Here is a 16,823-nt window from a genome sequence, read left to right on the forward strand (position 1 = left end):
AAGATTAGCAACTCCGGGTGTCAGAGAAGGCAGAGTGGGCTACTCTGGATAGGGCAGGTACCTTTTTACTGGAGGACAATTCTCCAGTTCCAGTCCCTAGCGAGGGAAAACTAGGAGAATAGAGAGCTTATAACAATGTAATATTCAGTGCTGTCTAATTTGAGTATAACTTAGCCTGTTTCTTTGGTGATGTTTTCTGTCCTCGGATACAGAGTGCTCTGAAACCATGTCTACAGATGAAGAGGTCCCCAGAGAATAAGGGAACATCGTTGTTCACCATGGGTTATATGTGTACCTATGTTAGCAAATGTTGTAAAAAAAATAAAAATACAGTTTAAAAGTCACACACACACATACACACTTTCTAAACCTATTACAATTGGAGCAGGTCTGTTCCAGCCCCTGCACTAACACACCTGATTCAACTTATCAAACCTAATAAGATAAGTGATCTTGGAGTCCAACCTCCCTCCACTGATCTACTGGGTTTGATAAGTAGATTTTGTACATGCCTTGTGCCGACATTTGAATGAATTGTTCAGTGCAAATCCAACCCTTGTAATCTAGGTGTTGAAATGTCTGGATATGATGGGATCCATAGCTTAAAACACACAACCACTACTACCAAAGTTCAATGCCAGATACTTTTCCCCCAGAAAGTCTGAGTGGTTTGAAGATAACCATGCTAGATTACGGAGACATCATTTATAGATCGGCAGTTAAGGGTGCTCTCGAGCAGCTAGATGTTCTTTACCATTCGGCCATCAAATTTGCCACCAATGCTCCTTATAGGACACATCACTGCACTCTATACTCCTCTGTAAACTGGTCATCTCTGTATACCTGTCGCAAGACCCACTGGTTGATGCTTATTTATAAAACCCTCTAAGGCCTCACTCCCCCCTATCTGAGATATCTACTGCATCCCTCATCCTCCACGTACAACAGCAGTTCTGCAATAATTACATTGTCTATGCTAAATGTGTTTAAAATGTCAAATAAATAGATTATAAGAAAATGGGTCAAGGCAAAAAGTGTGTTTCTGTTTAATCAGCAGTTATTGCTACACCCTTAATTTGGTTTAACGGGGCACTTTTGTCATGACGACAGGGCTCTCTACCTAAATGGCACTGCAATTATTCAGCTTGACCAAGGCACAGCATATTACAATCATCTAGTCTGAGGGATGTCTCCTGTCATATCCACAGCATATTACAACCATCTAGTATAACTGAGGGAGTCTCCTTTCATATCCACATCATATTACAACCATCTAGTATAACTTCATATCCACAGCATATTACAACCATCTAGTCTGAGGGAGTCTCCTGTCATATCCACAGCATATTACAACCATCTAGTCTAACTGAGGGAGTCTCCTGTCATATCCACATCATATTACAACCATCTAGTCTGAGGGAGTCTCCTGTCATATCCACAGCATATTACAACCATCTAGTATAACTGAGGGAGTCTCCTGTCATATCCACAGCATATTACAACCATCTAGTCTAACTGAGGGAGTCTCTTTTCATATCCACAGCATATTACAACCGTATAATCTAACTAATGGAAAGTCTCCTGTCATATCTGGAAAAGGACAAAGTAGTAGAAGTGGGAATCTGATGCTGCTGCAACATTGCTCATCTTCACAGGGGGAATCTGATGCTGCTGCAACATTGCTCATCTTCACAGGGGGAATCTGATGCTGCTGAAGCATTGCTCATCTTCACAGGGGGAATCTGTTGCTGCTGCAACATTGCTCATCTTCACAGGGGGAATCTGTTGCTGCTGCAACATTGCTCATCTTCACAGGGGGAATCTGATGATGCTGTGACATTGTTCATCTTCACAGGGGGAATCTGTTGCTGCTGCAACTTTGCTCATCTTCACAGGGGGAATCTGTTGCTGCTGCAACATTGCTCATCTTCACAGGGGGAATCTGATGCTGCTGCAACATTGCTCATCTTCACAGGGGGAATCTGTTGCTGCTGCAACATTGCTCATCTTCACAGGGGGAATCTGATGCTGCTGCAACATTGCTCATCTTCACAGGGGGAATCTGTTGCTGCTGCAACATTGCTCATCTTCACAGGGGGAATCTGATGCTGCTGCAACATTGCTCATCTTCACAGGGGGAATCTGATGCTGCTGCAACATTGCTCATCTTCACAGGGGGAATCTGTTGCTGCTGCAACATTGTTCATATTGTCGACATGGGTGTCTTTCTAAACAAATACCCTGAACGCAACAATTTACAGTTCACATAAGGAAATCAGTCTATTTAAATATATTAACTAGGCCATATTCTATGGATTTCACATGACTGGGAATACAGGTAAAAAATAAAAATAAATTAAGGTAGGGGCGTGGATCAGAAAACCAGTCAGTATCTGGTGTGACCACCATTTGCCTCATGCAGCGTGACACATCTCCTTCACATAGAGTTGATCAGGCTGTTGATTCTGGCCTGTGGAATGTTGTCCCACTCCTCTTCATTGGCTGTGCGAAGTTGCTGGATATTGGCGGGAACTGTAACACGCTGTCGTACACGTTGATCCAGAGCATCCCAAACATGCTCAATGGGTGACATGTCTGGTTAGTATGCAGGCCATGGAAGAACTGGGACATTTTCAGCTACCAGGAATTGTGTACAGATCCTTGCGTCATGGGGCCGTGCATTATCATGCTGAAACATGAGGTGATGGCGGTGGATGAATGGCACGACAATGGGCCTCAGGGTCTCGTCACGGTATCTCTGTGCATTCATATTGCCATCGATAAAATGCAATTGTGTTCGTTGTCCGTAGTTAATGCCTGCCCATACCATAACCCCACCGCCACCATGGGGCACTCTGTTCACAATGTTGACATCAGCAAACCGCTATACACGCCGTCCTCCATCTGCCCGGTACAGTTTAAACCAGGATTCATCCGTGAATTCATCCGATCCAGTGGCCATCGAAAGTTGCCATTTTCCCACTGAAGTCGGTTACGACGCTGAACTGCTGTCAGGTCAAGACCCTGGTGGGGATGACAAACATTGTGCATAAATTCTTCGGTTGTACAAACCCACAGTTTAATCTGCTGTCCGGCTGGCTCGTCTCAGAAGCCCAATGTGGAAGTCCTGGGCTGGCGTGGTTACACTGGGTCTACGGTTGTGAGGCTGTTTAGACTTACTGCCAAATTCTCTAATAGGATGTTGGAGGCGGCTTATGGTAGAGAGATTAACATTAAATACTCTGGCAACAGCTCTGGTGGACATTCCTGCAGTAAGCATGCCAATTGCATGCTCCCTCAAAACTTTGAGACATCTGTGGCATTGTGTTGTGTGAAAAAAAACGGCACATTTTTGTGGCCTTTTATTGCCGCCAGCACAAGGTGCACATGTGTAATGATCATGCTGTTTAATCAGCTTCTTGATATGCCACACCTGTCAGGTGGATGGATTTTCTTGGCAAAGGATAAATGCTTACTAACAGGGATGTAAAACACATTTGTGGACAAAATTTGAGAGAAATATGCTTTTCGTTTATATGGAACATTTCTGTGATCTTATATTTCTAACCTTATTGGTCACAAACACATGGTTAGCAGATGTTATTGTGAGTGTAGTAAAATGCTTCTAGATCTGACAGTGCAGCAGTATCTAACAGGTTATATCTAACAATTCCACAACAAAACCTAATATCTAACAAATTACACAGCAAAACCTAATATCTAACAATTCCACAACAAAACCTAATATCTAACAATTCCACAACAAAACCTAATATCTAACAATTCCACAACAAAACCTAATATCTAACAAATTACACAGCAAAACCTAATATCTAACAAATTACACAGCAAAACCTAATATCTAACAAATTACACAACAAAACCTAATATCTAACAATTCCACAACAAAACCTAATATCTAACAAATTACACAGCAAAACCTAATATCTAACAATTACACAGCAAAACCTAACACACACAATCTAGTAAAGGAATGGGATGAGAATATATAAGTATAAATATATGGATGAGCAGTGACAGAGCGGCTAAGATGCAATAGATAGTAAAGAATAGATCGTGTAGGGTACATCATACAGTATATACATATGAGATGAGTAATGTGAGATATGTAAACATTCTGAATGTGACATTATTAAAGTGACTAGTGTTCCATTTATTTAAGTGGCCAATGATATCAAGTCTGCAGGTAGGCAGCCACCTCTCTGTGCTAGTGGTGGCTGTTTAACAATCTGATGGCCTTGAGATAGAAGCTGTTTTTCAATCGCTCTGTACAGCTTTGATGCACCTGTACTGACCTTGCCTTCTGGATGGAAGGTAGTGGCTCGGGTGGTTGTTATCCTTGATGATCTTTTTGGCCTTCCTGTGACATCGGGTGGTGTAGGTGTCCTGGAGGAGAGGTAGTTTGCCCCCGGTGATGTGTTGGGCGGACCGCACCACCCTCTGGAGAGCCCTGTGGTTGTGGGCGATGCAGTTGCTGTACCAGGCGATGATACAGCCCGACAGGATGCTCTCGATTGTGCATCTGTAAAAGTTAGTGAGGGTTTTCGGTGACGAGACACATTTTTCCAGCCTCCTGAGGTTGAAGAGGCGCTGCTGCTCCTTCTTCACCACACTGTCTGTGTGGGTGGACCATTTCAGTTTGTTGGTGATATCTACACAGAGGAACTTTCCACCTTCTCCACTGCTGTCCCATCCACGATCATCTCTTTTGTTTTGCTGACATTGAGTGAGAGGTTATTTTCCTGACACCACACTCCATGGCCCTCACCTCCTCCCTGTAGGCCGTCTCATCGTTGTTGGTAATCATGTCTACCACTGTAGTGTTGAATGCGAACTTGATGATTGAGTTAGAGGTGTGCATGGCCACGCAGTCGTGGGTGAACAGGAGAGGGCTGAGAACGCACCCTTGTGGGGCCCCAGTGTTGAGGGTCAGCGGAAGAGAGCTGTTTCCTACATTCAACACCTGGGGGCGGCCCGTCAGGAAGTCCAGGACCCAGCGCGCAAAGAAGTAGTTTAATTTGTCTGGAAGCAAGACGTCCATGTCCACGACGGGGCTGGTTTTCTTTTTGTAGTCTGTGATTGGCTGTAGACCCTACCACATACGTCTTGTGTCTGAGCCGTTGAATTGCGACTCCACTTTGTCTCTATACTGACACTTTGCTTGTTTGATTGCCTTACAGAGGGAATAACTACACTGTTTGTATTCGGTCATGTTTCCAGTAACCTTGCCATGATTAAATGCAGTGGTACGTGCTTTCAGTTTTGCACGAATGCTGCCATCTTTCCATGGTTTCTGGTTAGGGAAGGTTTTAATAGTCACAGTGGGTACAACATCTCCTACACACTTCCTTATAAACTTGCGTCAATGTTGTTGTCTGAGGCTACCCGGAACATATCCCAGTCCACGTGATTGAAGCAATCTTGAAGCGTGTTATCCGATTGGTCAGACCAGCGTTGGATAGACCTAAGCACGGGCGCTTCCTGTTTTAGTTTCTGCCTATAGGAGGGGAGCAACAAGATGGAGTCAGTCAGATTTGCCAAAAGGAGGGCGGGAGAGGGCCTTGTATGCATTGCGAAAGTTAGAGTAGCAGTGGTCCAGTGTGTTGCAATCGATATGCTGATAGAATTTAGGTAGCCTTGTTCTCAAATTAGCTTTGTTAAAATCCCCAGCTACATTAAATGCAGCCTCAGGATATATGGTTTCCAGTTTGAATAAAGTCCAGTGTAGTTCCTTGATGGCCGTCTTGGTATCCGCTTGCGGTGGGATAAACACGGCTGTGACGATAACCGAGGAGAGTTCTCTTGGGAGATAATATGGTCGGCATTTGATTGTGAGGAATTCTAGGTCAGGTGAACATAAGGACTTGAGTTCTTGTATGTTGTTACAATTACACCATGAGTTGTTAATCATGAAACATACACCCCCGTCCTTCTTCTTACCGGAGAGATGTTTGTTCCTGTTGGCGCGATGCACTGAAAATCCCGTTGGCTGTACAGACTCCGACAGCATGTCCCCAGCTAGCCATGTCTCCGTGAAAGTGTTACAATCCCAGATATCTCTTTGGAAAGCAACTCTTGCCCTGATTTCGTCGACTTTGTTAACTAGGGACTGGACATTAGCGAGTAATATACTGGGAAGCGGTGGGTGGTGTGCGCGCATCCGAAGCCTCACTAGAAGACGCTCCGGCATCCTCCGACAGCGTTGTTTTGGGTCGGCCTCTGGAATTAGTTCAAAAGCCCTGGGAGGTGCAGACAAAGGATCCGCTTTGGGAAAGTCGTATTCCTGGTCGTAGTGCTGGTATGTGCTGGTAAGTTGACGTCTCTCTGATATCCAATAGTTCTTCCCGGCTGTATGTAATAACACTTAAGGTTTTCTGGGCTAACAATGTAAGGAATAATACATCAAATTAAAAATTAAAAAAGCGAAGAAAAGCGAAGTTGCCATCTTGTGAAACATGAGATCAATACTTTACTTGTTGCGTTTGTATTTTTTGTTCAGGATACAAAGTACACCTGATGTTAGAGTATCACTTCTTCAGGTCACCTGTACCATCAGGGCTCTTTTATTGCTGGTTGTGTTTCATTCATTCAGGTGTTTTAGTGTCATATAAAGATTCAATCTATTTTGGGGTCTAAAACAACCAATAGTCAACACAGCAGGATATCCTATCCAGTTGAGGTTTTTGTCCTATGCTGTAATGTCCATACAATTTTCTCAACAAATTATCACCGGGTCGGTGACACTGGAGTGTTTTTTTGGGGGGGAGGGACAATAATGTTCTCCTCCAAGCTAGATGGACGTCATATCCATCTAGATTAGATGGTTACATTCAAAACCAGGTTGTTATTATTGCTCTGTTTGTAAGTGTCAGCAGAGTAGGTATAGGCTACCCTGTGATTTGACTCATCATTTTATATATTTATATTGTATTTTAAATTTGTCTGAGTTTTCTTGTCTATCAGTTTTTTTTTTTTTTGTGTGTGTGTTTTGTTACTTGTCATGTTTTTTTGTTTTGTTGTTGTTGTTGTGGACCCCAGGTAGTGTAGCTGCTGCTTCTGCAAATGCTACTGGGGATCCTAATAAATATATAGGTGCATTTTTATTTTGAAAAAATGTGCTTCCCCCGAAACTATGACACTTGTGTGCCGCCGATGAGAGCAATGTATGTTAGACTACTAGCTATCTAGCTAATGTTGACACCTGGTTAGCATAACAGCTAAAATAAACTCCAAATCAGATTTACAAGTGATGAAATGATCAAAGCAGATCCTGTACTGAAAGCTGTCTAGGTTCAGGTCTTGACGGGCAAAAAACGTTTATTCGCTTTTCTGACACTTCTTGAATCTTATCTCCTTGATGTTTCATGATTCTGGGTAATCGGTATTTTTTTAAATAATTTTGTCCCGTTGTCTTTCCTGCCTTGTTAGAGCAGGCAAAAACGGCACAGAAATTGACCATGGTGATGAATGAAGTAGGTGTAGGAACTGTTATCATGCAGCTTGGGGGTAGCCACTCGGCTGGTGTTGTCGGATTAATTTATGTAGTGGTTTTCCAACATGGCCGCCATGAGGCATCATACGTCACCTAGCAACCCTCTATAGAACTCCCCAGAAAACACGTAATTACGTCGTACACACAATATCCCATAATGACAAAGCAAAAACAGGTTTCTGTTTTTTAATTTTTTATAAATTAGCAAAAATGTATAAAAACCTGTTTTTGCTTTGTCATTATGGTGTATTGTGTAAAGATAGATGTGGGGGGGGGGGTAAACTATTTCATAAATTTTAGAATAAGTAACAAAATGTGGAAAAAAGTGAAGGGGTCTGAATACTAGCTATCTAGCTAATGTTGACGTATGATGCCTCATGGCGGCCATGTTGGAAAACCACTACATAAATTAATCCGACAACACCAGCCGAGTGGTCAATGGTCAATTTCTGTGCCGTTTTTGCCTGCTCTAACAAGGCAGGAAAGACAACGGGACAAAATTATTTAAAAAAATACCGATTACCCAGAATCATGAAACATCAAGGAGATAAGATTCAAGAAGTGTCAGAAAAGCGAATAAACGTTTTTTGCCCGTCAAGACCTGAACCTAGACAGCTTTCAGTACAGGATCTGCTTTGATCATTTCATCACTTGTAAATCTGATTTGGAGTTTATTTTAGCTGTTATGCTAACCAGGTGTCAACATTAGCTAGATAGCTAGTATTCAGACCCCTTCACTTTTTTCCACATTTTGTTACTTATTCTAAAATTTATGAAATAGTTTACCCCCCCCCACATCTATCTTTACACAATACACCATAATGACAAAGCAAAAACAGGTTTTTATACATTTTTGCTAATTTATAAAAAATTAAAATACAGAAACCTGTTTTTGCTTTGTCATTATGGGATATTGTGTGTAGATTGATGAGGGGGGGAAAAAACAAATACATTTTTGAATAAGTAACAAAATGGCTGTAACGTAACAAAATGGCTGTGACATAACAAAATGGTGAAAAGTCCAGGTCTGAATGCTCTGTACATAGCAATGTGTTAATATGTCTGTATGTTGACTAATAAAACACATTTTCCTGCATTTTTCTTGTTTTTCCAAGACGCACTTCCCCAAAAACACGATTAATTACATTCTTGCAACAATATCAATGATGTTTTGTACACCTATATCTTTACCATAGACTGTAAGATGTTGACAAATAAATCACATTGTCCATGTCTGTCTTGTGTTTCAGGGGGAAGTGTAACATTGCCCATTTCTCAGACATCTTTGCTGCCAGGGAGTTCAAAGCTCGCATCGACTCCTTTTTCTACATCCTGGGATACAACCCAGAGACCAGGTAAGCCTAAAAGCCAATTTGTGCTTGATTCGAAAATGTGGGACCGGGGCGCCGTATGTATGTTGTGACGCAATAGCAAAGCCTCTGGAGGCACGCAGAGGCCAAATTGAGCTCCGGTCCTGCCTCGCTGTGTGTCTCTCAAATTCTGTAACAATGCCGGAGGGCTCCGTATAGACCCGCATTGACATGATTGGTTGACGATAGGTGAGGGCGGGAGGTTCTGAATAAACATAAACAAATTTTCCTTGACAACAGTTCTGCGCTGCTCGAAGTATAAATACCCTGATTTCTGCAGAGGCCGTATCACGGTAAATGGTGTACGGCCAATGCAGACGTCGGATTGACCACGCCTTTTACTGACTGACTTTTAAAAAATAAAAAAAGCGATGCATGGTCAATCCGACGTCTGCATTGGCCGTGCACCATTTACCGTGATACGGCCTCTGCAGAAATCAGGGCATTCATACATCTTGCGCTTCGCAGCGCTGTTGTCAAGGAAGTGAGTTAGTGTTTATACAAGACCTCCCGCCCACACCTTCCCGTCAACCAATCATGTAAATGCGGGCGCAATGCTCTCATCCGCATTGTTACAAAAGGAGGCACGGCGCAGCTCATCGCTGTACGGAGCTCGATTTGGCCTCCGGAGGCTCCACAATTGCATCACACCCTCCATACGGAGTCTCCAGACAACATTGGCCGGATCATAAATCCGCTATTACTGTATGTTGCTGCTCAGAGAACAAATAAGATCATCTTACTTACTATACTACAGTATATACTGCAGCAGGCCTACTGTAGCCAACTGGCTTACTATTTTAGTAGTAGTTTACACATCAAGCTACTTGCAGTTGCAGGGTAAAAAAAATATATAATAATAATAATGAGAGAAAAATGGATACCAAGATATTGTTTAATGCTCGCAGTTTGATTGTGCAATGTTACGACCCAAATGTACCTTCTCCAGCCTCCACCTGGCCCATTCCACCCCTTTTCTTCTCCCATTACAACTTTTCCCCCATCAATGTTATACAGTAATATTAGAAAGTGACTACAGATGAGACTATCTAGCTAAATCTGGTGCAATGGTATGTTGTACATCGGGTCGGCAACAGGCGGCCCTGTGGGCCAAAACCTGCCCCGCCAAAACTTTTATTTTTTAAAGTTGATTGGGATTTTATTTTTTTGTTAAAGAAAAAGAAAGACAATTACTAGGAGTGTGTTTAGTATTCCCACGAATAAAGGAGATGTGATCATGTCTCAATGTAATCAAGGTGTAAAATGATTATTTTCGAATAGTCTCTTTTGGATCAGTTAGGGCCATTATGGGGATCATTTAGATATATTTTAGGACCCATTTAGGTACCCCTCCCCCAAAAAATAAAACAATTATTTGATAATATTTTCAATTTGACCTTTACTGGTATAGTGCATATAAATAACAGATTCATAATTGGCACCATAAGCATCATAAGAAAATAGGTTTTGAAGTGTCTATTCTATATCTAGGAGATAAAAGAAAGCTCAGGAAATATTTACAATATTACTTTTTGGGCCACCCATATTTTTGGGGGTTACAAAACAAACCTCCGTACTTCTATTAGTTTGTATGGGTTACCGTCAGATGAAGGTTTAATATCTATATATACTTACCTACTGACTTTATTGTCCCCATGGGGAAATTTTGTTGCAGTGTCATGTACACATTTAAATACAAAACAAAATTCACAATAGAACTTTCATAACAGTTACATACCAAATACCAAAAAAGACTAGACTATATATATCTCCATACTTCTATTAGTTTGTATGGGTTACCTTCAGATGGTTTAATATCTATATATATCTCCATCCTACCATTAGTTTGTATGGGTTACCGTCAGATGAAGGTTTAATATCTATATATATCTCCATACTTCTATTAGTTTGTATGGGTTACCTTCAGATGGTTTAATATCTATATATATCTCATCCTACCATTAGTTTGTATGGGTTACCTTCAGATGGTTTAATATCTATATATATCTCCATCCTACCATTAGTTTGTATGGGTTACCTTCAGATGAAGGTTTAATATCTATATATATCTCCATCCTACCATTAGTTTGTATGGGTTACCGTCAGATGGTTTAATATCTATATATATCTCCATCCTACCATTAGTTTGTATGGGTTACCTTCAGATGAAGGTTTAATATCTATATATATCTCCATCCTACCATTAGTTTGTATGGGTTACCTTCAGATGAAGGTTTAATATCTATATATATCTCCATCCTACCATTAGTTTGTATGGGTTACCGTCAGATGAAGGTTTAATATCTATATATATCTCCATCCTACCATTAGTTTGTATGGGTTACCTTCAGATGAAGGTTTAATATCTATATATATCTCCATCCTACCATTAGTTTGTATGGGTTACCTTCAGATGAAGGTTTAATATCTATATATATCTCCATCCTACCATTAGTTTGTATGGGTTACCGTCAGATGAAGGTTTAATATCTATATATATCTCCATCCTACCATTAGTTTGTATGGGTTACCGTCAGATGGTTTAATATCTATATATATCTCCATCCTACCATTAGTTTGTATAGGTTACCGTCAGATGAAGGTTTAATATCTATATATATCTCCATCCTACCATTAGTTTGTATGGGTTACCGTCAGATGAAGGTTTAATATCTATATATATCTCCATCCTACCATTAGTTTGTATGGGTTACCGTCAGATGAAGGTTTAATATCTATATATATCTCCATCCTACCATTAGTTTGTATGGGTTACCGTCAGATGAAGGTTTAATATCTATATACAGTGGGGAGAACAAGTATTTGATACACTGCCGATTTTGCAGGTTTTCCTACTTACAAAGCATGTAGAGGTCTGTAATGTTTATCATAGGTACACTTCAACTGTGAGAGACGGAATCTAAAACAAAAATCCAGAAAATCACATTGTATGATTTTTAAGTAATTAATTTGCATTTTATTGCATGACATAAGTATTTGATGCATCAGAAAAGCAGAACTTAATATTTGGTACAGAAACCTTTGTTTGCAATTACAGAGATCATACGTTTCCTGTAGTTCTTGACTAGGTTTGCACACACTGCAGCAGGGATTTTGGCCCACTCCTCCCTACAGATCTTCTCCAGATCCTTCAGGTTTCGGGGCTGTCGCTGGGCAATACGGACTTTCAGCTCCCTCCAAAGATTTTCTATTGGGTTCAGGTCTGGAGACTGGCTAGGCCACTCCAGGACCTTGAGATGCTTCTTACGGAGCCACTCCTTAGTTGCCATGGCTGTCTGTTTCGAGTCGTTGTCATGCTGGAAGACCCAGCCACGACCCATCTTCAATGCTCTTACTGAGGGAAGGAGGTTGTTGGCCAAGATCTCGCGATACATGGCCCCATCCATCCTCCCCTCAATACGGTAGAGTCGTCCTGTCCCCTTTGCAGAAAAGCATCCCCAAAGAATGATGTTTCCACCTCCATGCTTCACGGTTGGGATGGTGTTCTTGGGGTTGTACTCATCCTTCTTCTTCCTCCAAACACGGCGAGTGGAGTTTAGACCAAAAAGCTCTATTTTTGTCTCATCAGACCACATGACCTTCTCTGGATCATCCAGATGGTCATTGGCAAACTTCAGACGGGCCTGGACATGCGCTGGCTTGAGCAGGGGGACCTTGCGTGCGCTGCAGGATTTTAATCCATGACGGCGTAGTGTGTTACTAATGGTTTTCTTTGAGACTGTGGTCCCAGCTCTCTCCCGGTCATTGACCAGGTCCTGCCGTGTAGTTCTGGGCTGATCCCTCACCTTCCTCATGATCATTGATGCCCCACGAGGTGAGATCTTGCATGGAGCCCCAGACCGAGGGTGATTGACCGTCATCTTGAACTTCTTCCATTTTCTAATAATTGCACCAACAGTTGTTGCCTTCTCACCAAGCTGCTTGCCTATTGTCCTGTAGCCCATCCCAGCCTTGTGTAGGTCTACAATTTTATCCCTGATGTCCTTACACAGCTCTCTGGTCTTGGCCATTGTGGAGAGGTTGGAGTCTGTTTGATTGAGTGTGTGGACAGGTGTCTTTTATACAGGTAACGAGTTCAAACAGTTGCAGTTAATACAGGTAATGAGTGGAGAACAGGAGGGCTTCTTAAAGAAAAACTAACAGGTCTGTGAGAGCCGGAATTCTTACTGGTTGGTAGGTGATCAAATACTTATGTCATGCAATAAAATGCAAATTAATTATTTAAAAATCATACAATGTGATTTTCTGGATTTTTTCCGTCTCTCACAGTTGAAGTGTACCTATGATAAAAATGACAGACCTCTACATGCTTTGTAAGTAGGAAAACCTGCAAAATCGGCAGTGTATCAAATACTTGTTCTCCCCACTGTATATCTCCATCCTACCATTAGTTTGTATGGGTTACCGTCAGATGAAGGTTTAATATCTATATATATCGCCATCCTACCATTACCTTCAGATGAGTCCCATGACACTTGTGGGGGTCATAGACAATGTTCCCTCTAAGATGCGCGTGTGTACGGCCGCACCTTCCTCCAGAACTGCAGCGCAAAACTAGTGCCTTGCCGCGCAGAGACGCAAGAGGTTGAACTTCACTGAGTTCGCCTCATTAGTTTGCACTATATAGATTTTTTTTTTTAAATGTATGTGATCGAATCAACATTATATCAGCCTCTTTTCAATGCACCGAAACAAATCTAACTTTTGCAAGATTGAGTCTGTGATTTTATTGGCAGAGCCAGAGCGCAACGGAGTAGAATTCTATTGGCGAGGGTAGCCTCACGAGTCTTTCAATCACCCGTGAGTGAATGCGCTTTTCAGATCAGAGCCGCGCATGTTGCACATTTTGTTAATATTCTTTCACTAGTTAGTGAGTTATTAGCCCAGTTATAGAGAAGTATAGGTCAACAATGGGGAGTTACTACTTCCTACAAGAGCACAACACGTGTAGGCTACATTTCATGCTGTCTTTTTGAATGCCAGTCAGGTAAAAAGGTATATCTTAATTAAAGGGGCAGTGTTGTATTTTGAGACATGCATGAATATGCAGATGGTATCCTACATGTGTAACAGTATAACTTTAGTACCGTCCCCTCGCCCCGACCTCGGGCGCGAACCAGGGACCCTCTGCACACATCAACAACAGTCACCCACGAAGCGTCGTTACCCATCGCTCCACAAAAGCCACGGCCCTTGCAGAGCAAGGGGAACCACTACTTCAAGGTCTCAAAGCGAGTGACGTAACCGATTGAAACGCTAATAGCGCGCACCACCGCTAACTAGCTAGCCATTTCACATCCGTTACACATGGTCTAATAATAATACATTTTATTTTGTAAAGAAGTTTCTTGCATCATCATACAACACAATACAGTCACCTACGGGGTGGCAGCGTAGCCTAGTGGTTAGAGCGTTGGACTAGTAACCGAAAAGGTTGAAAGTTCGAATCACCGAGCTGACAAGGTACAACTCTGTCGTTCTGCCCCTGAACAAGGCAGTTCTGTTCCTAGGCCATCATTGACCGACTTGCCTAGTTAAATAAAGGTAAATACATTTGTCCCATGGTTTTACAGACCAAGTAAGAAATCATAGTGTAAAAACGTAAATCACACCACATTCTGTAGGCTATATCGTAGAAATCAAAAGCTATTTCCATGTGAAAATGTTTATGGGATTTGCTCCGTTGGTTTTGTTGTTATGCCTACATTATGCTCCAATAGCCTATTGGGTACAGCTTCAGTGTTCACTGTGAACGCGCGCCCGGAAGTTGCACAAATTTCTCACAATGTGATTGTTTCCGATCACAAGACACAATAAAAATGTTCTCAGTGCCCCAAACAATTCGAGCAAAACTGAGAATACCGTCGTGTTCAGATGCAACAGACGTTTTTGTGAGAAGACTGATTTTCGGGATGCCTCATGGTCTGACAAACACCTCTGTAGCTTGGCCACTATCCACCACAGAGTGCGGACTGCCGATTTATGCGGTTGCGGTGGATTGAGACGCGGCCCACGCAAAAAAAAAACTGATATCTCTATCTTAAACTGACGGGTTCTGATGGGATTTTTTTTTATGTCTGTGACTCTAGTCTATGACTTGGGTGACTGGAGTATTTGACCATTTTTGGGGCCTTTCTCTGACACCGCCTGGTATAGAGGTGCTGGATAGCAGGGAGCTTGGCCCCAGTGATGTACTGGGCCGTACGCACTACCCACTGTAGCGCCATTACGGTTAGATGCCGAGCAGTTGCCATATCAGGTGGTGATACAACTGGTCATGATGCTCTCGGTGGTGCAGCTGTAGAACTGTTTTAAGGATCTGGGGACCCATGGCAAATCTTTTCAGTCTCCTGAGGGGGAATAGGTTTTGTCGTGCCCTCTTCACGACTGTCTTGGTGTGTTTGGACCATGATAGTTTGTTGGTGATGTGGACACCAAGGAACTGGAAACTCTCGACCGCTCCACTACAGCCATGATTGTCCGAGAAATTTTATTTATACGAAGATTGACCGCAAAGGTAGCCATTTTTCCATTCACTATAATGGGGATTCTTTTTTTCTGCTAACAATGCCTGCGATACCGCGGTCGGCCTAGAACCTCCGTTTCAATGAGAGCGGGCAGTCGGTCTCCCCCGGTCTGCAGCCTCGCGTTCAATTTCAATGGCCTTGTTTATTACAGACCAGACATTCGAGACGGGAGATAGATGGTTTTCACTAGTTACCACAGCCGCAAAGTCAAATGGTCTGTATCGAAAATAATTCATGAAAACAAACACTTGCGTTTTGCTCATAATTGAAAGTTAAGGTTAGGCATAAGGTTAGCAGTGTGGTTAATGTTAGGTTTAAAATCTGATTTTAAGAGAAATGGTAGAAATAGGCGTGGTTTATGACTTTGTGACGACCGAGATGGATTCCGTATCCTGCCTGCGTGTGTCTGCGTGTGAGGTCGTAGCACATGCTCAGTTGTGTCTGTGGTAGAAACGGGAGCTCTAGGTGGGGATACGCTGTGAGGTCACAGCACCAGCTCAGTGGAAACCCCTCTCTGAGGCTGGAGAAAGCGCTTAGCGCCGTCCTCCATTTTGAGCACCTGACAAAAGGTGGGAAGGAGAGAGAGAGAGAGAGAGTGTGAGTGAGTCGATTCACAACGAACACTTCAGTTCTAGATAAACTGTCAACAAACGAACCTTAGAGATTGGTGTCAGAAATGGACGACATGTTTGCTACTCGGAGGTAGGTTGATAAATATATTCACATGTTACGGTTTAATTCCGAGAGTAGTTTTGAGACAGTCAGTCTGTCTGAGTAGTCGCGGCTTTTCATCTGTCTAGTGTAGCAAACCTGTTTACCCGAATTCATTTAATTATACACCCGAGTGGGGTTTTTTTTGTCACGGATATCAACAGAACATGCATATCTGACCATAGTTTTAATTTAGACAAGAGCATACTGTTATCGGATACATTGTATTCGTGAAAGGTGCATATCCCTGCCAGAGTTGCCATGCATAAAGGTAAATCGCTGGGCGAAAGCACTACATTGTAACGACATTGGCGTAACGGAACACGAAGGCGAGATCTACCGTTTACATAATCATATTATATAAGCAAGCTAACTCTTCTACACCTTTTTTTGTTGTTGCCTATAGGAGAAATGCGAACAGAAGCAAGGCTTGTGCTGACTCCATTTTGCAGTAGCCCACTCTGTCTGTTCTCGTGTTTACAATCGAGCCGACATGGCAGACCTGAGAAGCTTTGTGCTCACACACTCTCTCCAGCTGATACATATGATCAAAGAAATACTTCATGTTGTAGGTGTTTCAGTAGACTGTGTGGTTGATTAGGAAAAAGTAGTTATTTTTTTTTCTCGCACTGTTTTTGTAATATTATGACAGCGTTATAGTCGTGCGAGGATTGGACGGAA

At 42.2% G+C, this 16,823-nt stretch overlaps 1 protein-coding gene across 6 annotated transcripts in view; it reads left to right on the forward strand.

The window, feature by feature from the left end:
- Positions 1-16,823, forward strand: part of LOC139543128 (arginine-glutamic acid dipeptide repeats protein-like) — a 350,494-nt gene that overhangs the window by 242,883 nt on the left and 90,788 nt on the right. For 5 of the 6 annotated variants that reach the window (XM_071349337.1, XM_071349339.1, XM_071349340.1 and 2 more), the window contains exon 6: positions 8,764-8,868. In XM_071349337.1, the coding sequence (XP_071205438.1) occupies positions 8,764-8,868 (105 nt within the window). Of the gene's footprint in view, positions 1-8,763; positions 8,869-15,793; positions 16,134-16,823 lie in introns of those variants that run through there. The other variant, XM_071349341.1, reaches the window with a different exon arrangement.

This window comes from Salvelinus alpinus, chromosome 17, assembly GCF_045679555.1.
Source record: "Salvelinus alpinus chromosome 17, SLU_Salpinus.1, whole genome shotgun sequence".
Taxonomy (NCBI): domain Eukaryota; kingdom Metazoa; phylum Chordata; class Actinopteri; order Salmoniformes; family Salmonidae; genus Salvelinus; species Salvelinus alpinus.